Source organism: Pelophylax lessonae, assembly GCF_965119305.1.
Source record: "Pelophylax lessonae genome assembly, chromosome: 6".
Taxonomy (NCBI): domain Eukaryota; kingdom Metazoa; phylum Chordata; class Amphibia; order Anura; family Ranidae; genus Pelophylax; species Pelophylax lessonae.
The window spans coordinates 330,079,964-330,090,918 of record NC_138773.1 but is presented as its reverse complement, the minus strand read 5'-3'; the positions used below and the strand labels follow the sequence as shown (position 1 = coordinate 330,090,918).

The window sequence follows — 10,955 nt, the reverse complement described above, 5'->3', positions numbered from 1 at the left end:
CAGTCTGTACAGGCTCAGGGTCTGTCTGTCTGTGGGCGCTCAGTCTGTACAGGCTCAGGGTCTGTCTGTCTGTGGGCGCTCAGTCTGTACAGGCTCAGGGTCTGTCTGTCTGTGGGCGCTCAGTCTGTACAGGCTCAGAGTCTGTCTGTCTGTGGGCGCTCAGTCTGTACAGGCTCAGGGTCTGTCTGTCTGTGGGCGCTCAGTCTGTACAGGCTCAGGGTCTGTCTGTCTGTGGGCGCTCAGTCTGTACAGGCTCAGAGTCTGTCTGTCTGTGGGCGCTCAGTCTGTACAGGCTCAGAGTCTGTCTGTCTGTGGGCGCTCAGTCTGTACAGGCTCAGGGTCTGTCTGTCTGTGGGCGCTCACTCTGTACAGGCTCAGAGTCTGTCTGTCTGTGGGCGCTCAGTCTGTACAGGCTCAGAGTCTGTCTGTCTGTGGGCGCTCAGTCTGTACAGGCTCAGGGTCTGTCTGTCTGTGGGCGCTCACTCTGTACAGGCTCATAGTCTGTCTGTCTGTGGGCGCTCAGTCTGTACAGGCTCAGAGTCTGTCTGTCTGTGGGCACTCAGTCTGTACAGGCTCAGGGTCTGTCTGTCTGTGGGCGCTCAGTCTGTACAGGCTCAGAGTCTGTCTGTCTGTGGGCACTCAGTCTGTACAGGCTCAGGGTCTGTCTGTCTGTGGGCGCTCAGTCTGTACAGGCTCATAGTCTGTCTGTCTGTGGGCGCTCAGTCTGTACAGGCTCAGAGTCTGTCTGTCTGTGGGCACTCAGTCTGTACAGGCTATGGGTCTGTCTGTCTGTGGGCGCTCAGTCTGTACAGGCTCAGGGTCTGTCTGTCTTTGGGCTCTTGTAGCACCTCCAGGTATGGGGTATGGGGCAGTTTGTAGTCTCTCTGCAGTGACTGGTAAATAGTTCGTTTCTTCGAGTTTGTTATTTCATTTCTCCATTCTTCAACATATTTTTCTTCGGAATAATTTGTTATGTTTTTTATTTGTGGTTTTGTCAGGCCACAAATACTGCTGTTTTGTAGATGATCCCAGAATGATAGCGCCCTCTTCTGTATTGCAAGAAGTAAGGGAAATCTGCCCAGCTCAGACCGGCAGGCACTGTGGGAGGAGCTCCGGTGGACTTGGAGGAGGGGCTTGCAGAATTCCTGATGGAATATTTCTGTCGGGCTGGAGTCCCATTTGGATTGGTCTGGGTAGGTGACAGGACCCCAAATCTCACTGCCATAAAGAAGGATTGGGGTGATGACGCTATCAAAGATTCTAAGCCAGACTCTCACTGGGGGTTTTAGGTGATACAGCTGTCTCCTGATGGCATAGAAGGCTCTGCGTGCCTTGTCTTTTAGTGCCTCTATGGCTGGCTTGAAACTTCCTGATTGGTTGATTTCTAGGCCGAGGTAGGTGTAGCTGTTAGTTTCCTCAAGAGTGCGGCTGTTTAGTGTAAATGAAGGGCTCTTTGTGTTATTTTTTTAGAAGACCATGATTTTTGTTTTCTTTGGGTTGATGGGTAGTGCCCATGTGGCACTGTATTTCTCCAGCACTTCCAGGCTGTCTTGTAGGCCTTTCTCTGTTGGTGACAGAAGTAGGAGGTCATCTGCATAGAGCAGGAGCTTCACCTCGGTGTCATGCAGAGTCAGTCCAGGTGCTGGAGAGGATTCTAGAGCTGCAGCCAGTTCATTGATGTAGATGTTGTCTCTCTTACTGTGTCTCTGACTCTGTCTCCTCTCTCTCTCTGTCTGTCTCTGTCTGCTCTCTCTCTTCTCTCTCTCTCTCTCTCTCTGTCGTCTCCCACTCTGTTCTCTCTCTGTCTCCTCTCTCCCTCTGTCTCCTCTCTCTCTCTCTCTGTCTCCTCTCTCTCTCTTCTCTCTCTCTCTCTGTCTCTCTCTTTCCCTCTGTGTCTCTGTCTCTTTTTCTCTGTGTTTGTCTCTCCATTATGTATGTCTCTCTCTCTCTGTCTCATCTCTCTCTGTGTCTCTCTTACTGTGTCTCTGACTCTGTCTCCTCTCTCTCTCTGTCTGCTCTCTCTCTTCTCTCTGTCTCTCTCTCTCTCTCTGTGTCATCTCCCACTCTGTCTCCTCTCTTCTCTCTCTCTCTCTCTCTCTCTCGTCTCGTCTCGTCTCTCTCTGGTCTCTCTCTCTCTGTCTCCTCTCTCTCTGTCTCTCTCATCTCTCTCTGTCGCTCTCGTCTCTCTCTCTCGTCTCTTCTCTCTCTCCATCTCTTCTCTCTGGTCTCTGGTCTCTCTCTGTCTCTTTTGTCTCTCCTCTGGCTGGTGCAATCCACTACTGGGAAAGAACCCCAAGCTTAGGGTATTGGAAGAACAAATAAATCTCTCTCTCTCTCGTCTTTCTCTCTCTCTCTCTCTCGTCTCTCTCTCGTCTCTCTCTCTCTCTCTCGTCTCTCTCTCTCTCGTCTTTCACTCTCTCTCTCTTTCTCTCTCGTCTCTCTCTCTCGTCTTTCTCTCTCTCTCTCTTTCTCTCTTGTCTCTCTCTCTCTCGTCTTTCTTTGGTCTCTCTCGTCTTCCTCTCTCTCTCGTCTTTCTCTGGTCTCTCTCGTCTTTCTCTCTCTCTCTCGTCTCTCTCTCTCTCTCGTCTTTCTCTCTCTCTCTCTCGTCTTTCTCTCTCTCTCTTGTCTCTCTGGTCTCTCTCTCGTCTCTCATCTCTCTTGTCTTTGTCTCTCTCTCGTCTCTCTCTGGTCTCTCTCTCGTCTCTCTCGTCTTTCTCTCTCTCTTGTCTTTCTCTGTCTCTCTCATCTCTCTCTCTCTCTGTCTCTCTCATCTCTCTCTCTCTCTGTCTCTCTCTATCTCTCTCATCTCTCTCTCTCTCTCTGTCTCTCTCATCTCTCTCTCTCTCTGTCTCTCTCATCTCTCTCTCTCTCTCTCTCTGTCTCTCTCTATCTCTCTCATCTCTCTCTCTCTCTCTCTCTCTCTCTGCCTCTTTCTTTCTCTTTCTCTCTCGTCTCTGGTCTCTCTCTCGTCTTTCTCTCTCTCTCATCTCTCTCTCTCTCTCTCATCTCTCTCTCTCACTGTCTCTTGTCTCTCTCTCTCTGTGGCTCTCTCTCTCTTTCTCTGTCTCATCTCATCCCTCTCTCTTTCTCTGTCTCTCTCTGTCTCTTGTCTCTGTCTCATCTCATCTCTCTCTCTGGTCTCTCTCTCCCTTTCTTCTGTCTCTCTCGTCTCTTTCTGTCTCTCTCTTACGTCTCTCCTCTGGCTGGTGCTGGAAAGAAACCCATGCTCAGTGCATCAGAAGAATAAATACTCTCTCCCAGCATCCTCCTGGGCCATCCTTCCTGGGATTGGTTGGAGTGGCATTTATATTCATGCTGTGTTCTGCACAGTGTCCACCTCTTCATTGGATACAGAGGAGGGCAGAGACAGAGCCAATCAGCAGCTGAGCACCCTGAGCAGGCTACACGAATCAATCACAGCTCTCTGGAAAGCAGAAGAACAAAACGATATTACAGGGAAATACAATGTAATATTGACATAAACACACGCTCACTCACTCAGCACAGGCTGAACTGGATGGTCTGGTGTCTTTTTTTAGCTTTACCAACTATGTAACTATGTAACTATGTAACTATGTAACTATGTACACTAATCCTAGCACCTAGGAGGGTGCTACAACAGTGCTTTGCTATGAGAGCGGTTGGGTTGTACTTGCACAAGAGATCTTCGAAATGATATGGGCACCCTAATATCCAGCAATAGCATGAAACCCTTTCTGTTAACATATAACATATATATATACATTCACATGAGATATAAGTCACAAGTGCTTATCAATAACAGGCCCTATGGGAACAATATTCTCCTCTGATAATCAGATCCAGCAAAGTTCATCATTTTTTTTTTTTGTTGTCTATAAACTTTTATTGAAAATGTTTTTCAATACAAAAATCCATTATTTAGGTAAAATATTATAAATTGTGAATGAAAATCTCACAAAAATTTGACATAATATAATAGTCAGTATACATTTTTCAACAATGTAGTCATTAAATATAACTGTATTATAACATAGAGTACCAAAAGGTGAACAAAGTAAATAAAAAAGTTCATCATTTTTAACCACTTAAGCCCTGGAGGATTTGGCTGCTCAAAGACCAGGGCCTATTTTGTGATTCGGCACTGCGTGATTTTAACGGACAATTGTGCGGTCGTGCGACGCTGTACCTAAACAAATTTGACGTCCTTTTTTCCCCACAAACAGAGCTTTCTTTTGGTGGTATTTGATCACCTGTGCGATTTTTTGATCATGCGCTATAAACAAAAAAAGAGCGACAATTTTCCAAAAATAACAATATTTTTCACATTTTTTATATGAAATTCCCCCCAAAAAAATGTAAAAATCAAAATTTTTTAACATTTTCGGCCAATTTGTTACCTATGTTTGGTAAAAAAAATCGCAAAAAGCGTATTTTTATTGGTTTGCGCAAAAGTTTTTGCGTTTACTAACAAAGAGAAAGATTTTTGTCATTTTTGTTGTTGTTGTTTTTAATGCGTAATGGCTGCGATCTTTTTTGCGGTACTGCGACATTGCGGCGGACAGATCGGACCCTTGACTGACATTTTTGACACTTTTGGGGGTACCAGTGACATTTCTACAGTAATCAGTGCTATACATATGCACTGTTACTGTAAAAATACACTGGCAGTGAAGGGGTTAACTTTATTTGAGAGGGAGGGGCTGAAGAATATTGGTCTGCAATAAGACAGTACAACCAGCCCTCCTGCTTAGCAGGTGCCTGGGCCCCCCTCTTGAACCGATGGGGGTTGAGCCCAGTACAGGAGTGCTTGGTGTACTGCCTTATCAGCGGCCATGGGTCACCTGCTGACTTCACGTCATCCACAGGCAGCTTAACTCTTTAATATAACCAAGAAACTGAATCCAACACAATTTTACTTAAGCTGATTGCAGTAAATAGGGCGTTTTCCAGGTTTTTGAAGTGTAAGAAGACAATGAATTTCCTAAACCCTGCCCCTGTAAAAATCTAACACTGACTGAGGGAACATGGAAGAAATGGCGAGGGTCCGGCTGTTGTATCAAATAAGAATCATGATAGAGAACCTAAGAGATGTTCTGGAATTGATTGATAGTGACTTTTCCTTTGTGTTCAGGGTTCACAGTCCAGCCATGAGGAGAAGGAAAGCTCTGGAGACGAAGGTAAGAAATATTTTATTGAGCAGCAATAAAAAATCATAGAAAAGGGGTGAAATATCTCTCCACCAATAAACTATATACCAAGTGGTCATCAGCACAAAAAATTAAAACGTGAGAAAAAGAAATATACAGCGGGTACAATGACCACTGAACATGTCACCGTATATCTATTGGTAAAGATGCTATTGACATGAAATTTGCACCACATGTCAGTGACAACCCATGCAATACACACATACAAAGACACCAAAACAAATAAGTTCAGAAATTAAGTTATGTGTAATGAAATGGAAGGACACAAGGAACAACTATTGAACACATGAAGAAAGGGAGGTGCAAAAAGGCATGGAAAGCCAAGACACCAACTGTAATCTATCAGTAATTAGAAAGCAATCCTGCCCCTTGTCAGGGCAAATTATTATCAGCTGGTTCACTCTCAACTGATGACCTATAGAAAAGGTGTCTCATTACCCGGGTGTCACACAAGAAACATCTCATCATGGGTAAAATCAAAGCACTCTCTCAAGACCTTTGCAAACTTAACCACTTCAGACTCTGAAGATTTTACCCCCTTAACCACTTGCCGACCGCTCACATGGAGCGTACTGCGGCAAAGTGGCTCGTTATCGTCCAGCGACGTAGGTCTACGTCGCTGGACTCCTCCCTTTGTGGGCGGCGCGCGCCGCCGGAGGCTCGCTCCCACTGTATTCAGACACAGCGGGAGTCGGCCCAGGGGAGGAGAGGCGGTGATCACCACCGCTCTTCCCCGATCGTCGGGGATCGAGTGTGGAGATCCGCCCGCTTGTGTAAACAAAGCGGACGGATCTCCTATGTGACAGACAGGGACAGATTACAGGATTCAGCATAGCTCAACCTGCAATCTGTCCCTGTGTCACTCAGTCCCCTCCCCCTACACACGTCAGTAAGCACCAGGCATACATTAACCCCTTGATCACCAATAAAAGTTAACCCCTTCCCTGCCAGTGTCATTATTACAGTAACAGTGCATATTTATAGCACTGATTACTGTAGTAATGTCACTGGTACCCCCAAAAGTGTCAAGAATGTCAGTTAGGGGTCCGATCTGTCCGCCGCAATGTCGCAGTCCCGCAAAAATAAATCGCAGATCGCCGCCATTACTAGTAAAAAAATAAACAATAAAAATGATAAATCTTTCCCGTAGTTAGTAGCTGCGACAACTTTTGCGCAAACCAATCAAAATACACTTATTGCGGTTTTTTTTACCAAAAATATGTAGCAGAAAACAAATTGGCCTAAAATGTTAAAAAATTTTGATTTTTACATTTTTTTTGGGGGGGGGGGGGGGAAGGGGGGGAATTTCATATAAAAAAATTTGAAAAATATTGTTATTTTTTCAAAATTGTCGCTCTTTTTTTGTTTATAGCACAAAAATTAAAAATCGCACAGGTGATCAAATACCACCAAAAGAAAGCTCTGTTTATGGGGGAGAAGAAGACATAAATTTAATTTGGGTACAGCGTCGCACGACTGTGCAATTGTCTGTTAAAGTAACGCAGTGCCGAATCGCAAAATATGGCCTGGTCAGGAATGGGGTAAAATCTTCCGGTCTTAAAGCGGTTAAAAATGCGCTCATTGAGAATTTATTTGTCAAAGACATGTAGCTAAATACATTTTGGCCTAAATATATGACAAAAATTGAATATATTGGATATTTTTTAACTGTCAAAGTAGAAAAATATTGTTATTTTTTCAAAATTGTTGCTTTTTTTTATTAATATCGCAAAAAATGAAAATTGCACAGGTGATCAAATACCACCAAAAGAAAGCTCTGTTTGTGGGAAAAAAAGGACGTAAATTTCATTTGGGTACGGTGTTGAATGACCGCGCAATTGTCAGTTAAAGTCGTACAGTGCCAAGTTGCAAAAAGTGGCCTGGACGTAAAGCAGGAAAATCCTCCGGTCCTAAAGTGGTTAATGACCAGGCCATTTTTTGGTAACCTGCACTGCGTTACTTTAACGAAAAGTAGCGCGGTCGTGCAACGCTGTACCCAAATAAAATTGATATCCTTTTTTTTCCCCACAGATAGAGCTTTCTTTTGGTGGTATTTAAACACTTCTGCGGTTTTTAGATTTTGCGCTATAAACAAAAAAAGAGCGACAATTCTGAAAAAAAAAAAGCCATATTTTTTACTTTCTGCTATAGAATATTCCCAATAAATTTTTTTTTAAATTACATTTTTTTTATCATTTTAAGCCAATTTGTTTTCTGCTACATATTTTTGGTAAAAAAAGAATCCCAAAAAGCGTATTTTATTTGGTTTGCGCAAAAGTTATCACATCTACTAACTACGGGATAGATTTTTGGACTTTTTGCTAGTTTATTTTTTTTTTTTACTAGTAATGGCGGGGATCTGCGATTTTTAGCAGGACTGCGACATTGCGGCGGACAGATCGGACCCCTAACTGACATTTTTGCCACTTTTTGGGGGTACCAGTGACATTACTACAGTAATCAGTGCCAAATAATATGCACTGTTACTGTATAAATGACACTGGCAGGTAAGGGGTAATACTGGGGGAGATCAAAGGGGTTAATGTGTGCCTAAATATTCTTTCTGACTGTGGAGGGGGTTCTGTGACAGGCACAGAGAGATCGGGGGTTGTAGCTTAGCTGAGACTCCTGATCTCTCCCTGCCTGTCTGACAGAAGACTCGCCTGCTTTGTTTACATAAGTAGGCGGGTCTTCTCTCAGTTTATCTGATGATCGCAGGCAATTTCCGCCGCTCCTCCCGTGGGCCCGCCTTCTGCTGTGTCTTAACACAACAGGAGCGCGGCTCCGACCTCGTGCACGAAATCGCCTAGAACTACATGGTTTTGCACAGCCCAGCCGCTCTGCCGCAGTAATACTACGGTGGGCGGTCAGCAAGAGGTTAATGTTGCAAAAACATACAAATGGTGTTGGTTACAGAAGGATTTTTAAACTTCTGAATGGTCCAGTTAGCACTGTTGGGGCCATAATCCCATAATATGGACACAAGGTGTTGAAGGATAACCGACTGGTATCAACACAAACATAATTACTGTATACATCAGCCGCTTGCTAAACGCATACTGCACATATACTGCAACAGTGCAGGCCGGCTGTGCAATGTTTGAGGAGTCAGCTGGATCGCAGGACACAGGCGTTACAATCCAAATAACGTTTTTTTAACTTAAACAGGCTTCACAGCAAAAAAAAAAAAAAAAGAACACAACAAAGGATAACAGTCTCAAAGACCTGAAGAGTTCAGAACTGCTGTTGCAGTTAAACAGTCCCCGACTTTTGGAGAGGGTAACTTCCCTCGCCAACAGGTTTCCAGGCAGGACACTGACATTCACCCTCATGACTTTACAAAAAAATCCACCATCCACAGTCTCCTCTATACTCCTCCACACCAAACCCACAACTTCCTGTCTTTTATAAACCCACTTCCTCTGACCAGTGAGTTAACCCATTTGTTCTCTCAAAGGGACCAAATTCCAAACAGAGGGGAAATATAGCGTCCTTCCCGGACCCAACCTTGGCGTCCTGTAAATACCCCCTCCCCTCTGCCCCAACGCAAAGGAGGTGGAGGCAACAGTGGAGCTAAGACCATGGGCTCGTGAGAAGGCATCTGCATTTTGATGCTGTCTCCTGGGCCTGTGCTCCACTACAAACCTAATTTCCTGGAGTGCCAGGAACCAACGAGTAATCCTTTACCATATCTCATCCACGCTAAAAGAGCATCATCCAAAATCGGCTTAAATTTCTTCTCCAAGAGATAATACCTGAGGGACTCTAAGGCCCACTTAATGGCCAGACACTCTCACTCAACTATAGCATAGATGTCAATTTCCTACCGAGGAAGATTATCGGGTGCTCCTCACCATGAACAACCTGTGACAGGAATGCTCCTAACCCCATATCCGAAGAATCAGTCTGGACAATGAATTATTTTGAAAAATTTGACGCTATCAGGACAGGGAGTTGGCACAGTGCCGACTTGAGCCCCAAACAGCCTTTTCAGCGTCTGCATTCCACTCAACCATGACCGACTTCCGACCCTTAGTCAGATCGTTCAATGGAGCCGCCAATGCGGCAAAGTTGGGTACAAACCTCCTATTGTATCCCACCATGCCCAGAAATGCATGTATCTGCTTCCTTGTTAGGGGGCGGGGCCAGTTTTGTATCACCTCTACCTTGTTGACCTGAGGTGTTACCAGCCCTCTACCTACGATATACCCAAGCTATTTCACCTCCTCCATTCCCAACTCACATTTTTCAGGGTTCACTGTGAACACCTCCTTCCAAAGAGAGTCCAGCACTGCCTGAACTTTGGGCAAGTGTGAATCCCAGTTTCTGCTAAAAATTACTATGTCCTCCAAATATATGGAGGCAAACTCTCAGTAAAGTTGTAAAATCCTATCCATTCCTCACTGGAACGTGGCTGTAGTCCAAAAGGCATTCTTTTGTACTAAAAACTCCCCTCTGGGGTAGAAAAAGCAGTTTTCTCTCTAGCAGCCTGTAACGGAACAACCGGCACCCCGACCGGGTACCTCCATTGACAGATGCTCCTAGTGCTTCCCGAGGGCTCCAAGCACTCCACCAGACACCGTAACCACTTCAGACCCCACGAACCGCCACAGCTTAGTTAGGGTCTCGCCGTCTCCTACCCACCCTGGACCTATGACAAGGCTCCAGGTTCCTGTGGGTGAACCTCTCTTTCCCCAGAGAGTGCAGCAGAACAAGCTCTTACACAAGCTCTTACAAGAGCTCAGTGATTATCCAAGGGAGTATGAAGGAAATAGAAATCCCTTGTAGCAGATTCCCCCAATAAGAGACAGGATTCTAGATTGAGGGTGAAGTAACTCTAGAACAACTTTATTGAACAAGAAACAGACTGACATATAGTTTTCCCCCCACATGGTTACTGCCCAGGTGGACCTTGTTGAAGACTGGACGTGACATTCACAATCCAATAGGAACAGAGTTTTACACTCCCATACAGTGTACACAATCCCTCCCCTCTGGCTGATTACAGAAGCATATACAGATGAAAGTGTAGACAGGGACTAAACTAATTATCTGGCCATCTGGACAGAACAATGTGAGGTCATTAACATTTAACAATGGAACAGACAGGGAAACTTTAGCACAATACACATTCCCTTCCAATACACAAACACTAGGGAAGTCTGCGAATGAAAGTCTTTGTGTCTCTCTCACAGCCAAGCATGGAATACACTGCGTAAGGTGGTATTAAATCTTCATATTTCTATATGAAGATTTTGCTGACAAATATTGAAGCCATCCAAACCATTACTTATCTGTCTTTCACTCATAGTGATGGTTAGTACCGTCACATATCTTCCCCCCAAAGGTAGACAAACCAGGTACCAAACCCCCAACTGGTCTGTGCCTGAGTTAGTAACAAGTCCCAAAGAGTCAATCCATCATGGCAGCTTCCTTGACAAAGTTCCACAAAGTTTTTAAGTTTGTCTTGGCAAGGCGCATGGAGCACTCATAGCCAATCAGTGTGTGGAAGCCTGGTTTGGGCAGGCCAGACTGGGCTTCTTGGGCACCCTGTGTCCCTAAGAGACACAGGGTGATTTAGACATAAGAGGAGCCTAGTAGGCTGAGAGAGGAACTTTCCATCCTCTCTAAGGTAGGCTGTGTTCCACAGGCCCTCCCAATGTCTGCAGCCACCCAGTACCCCAAACAAATTGTCGGGAAAACAGTGTTACTCACCCAGCCAACCTCTGCCTCTCTCATAGAACATACCCACTGCTGGGGATAAGT

The 10,955-nt window shown here is 45.0% G+C and overlaps 1 protein-coding gene across 1 annotated transcript in view; it reads left to right on the top strand.

Moving 5' to 3' along the window:
- Positions 1 to 10,955, top strand: part of LOC309558764 (protein mono-ADP-ribosyltransferase PARP14-like) — an 81,450-nt gene that overhangs the window by 2,353 nt on the left and 68,142 nt on the right. The window contains exon 3 of the mRNA XM_082261812.1: positions 5,114 to 5,159. Within this exon, the coding sequence (XP_082117938.1) occupies positions 5,114 to 5,159 (46 nt within the window). The remainder of the gene's footprint in view (positions 1 to 5,113; positions 5,160 to 10,955) is intronic.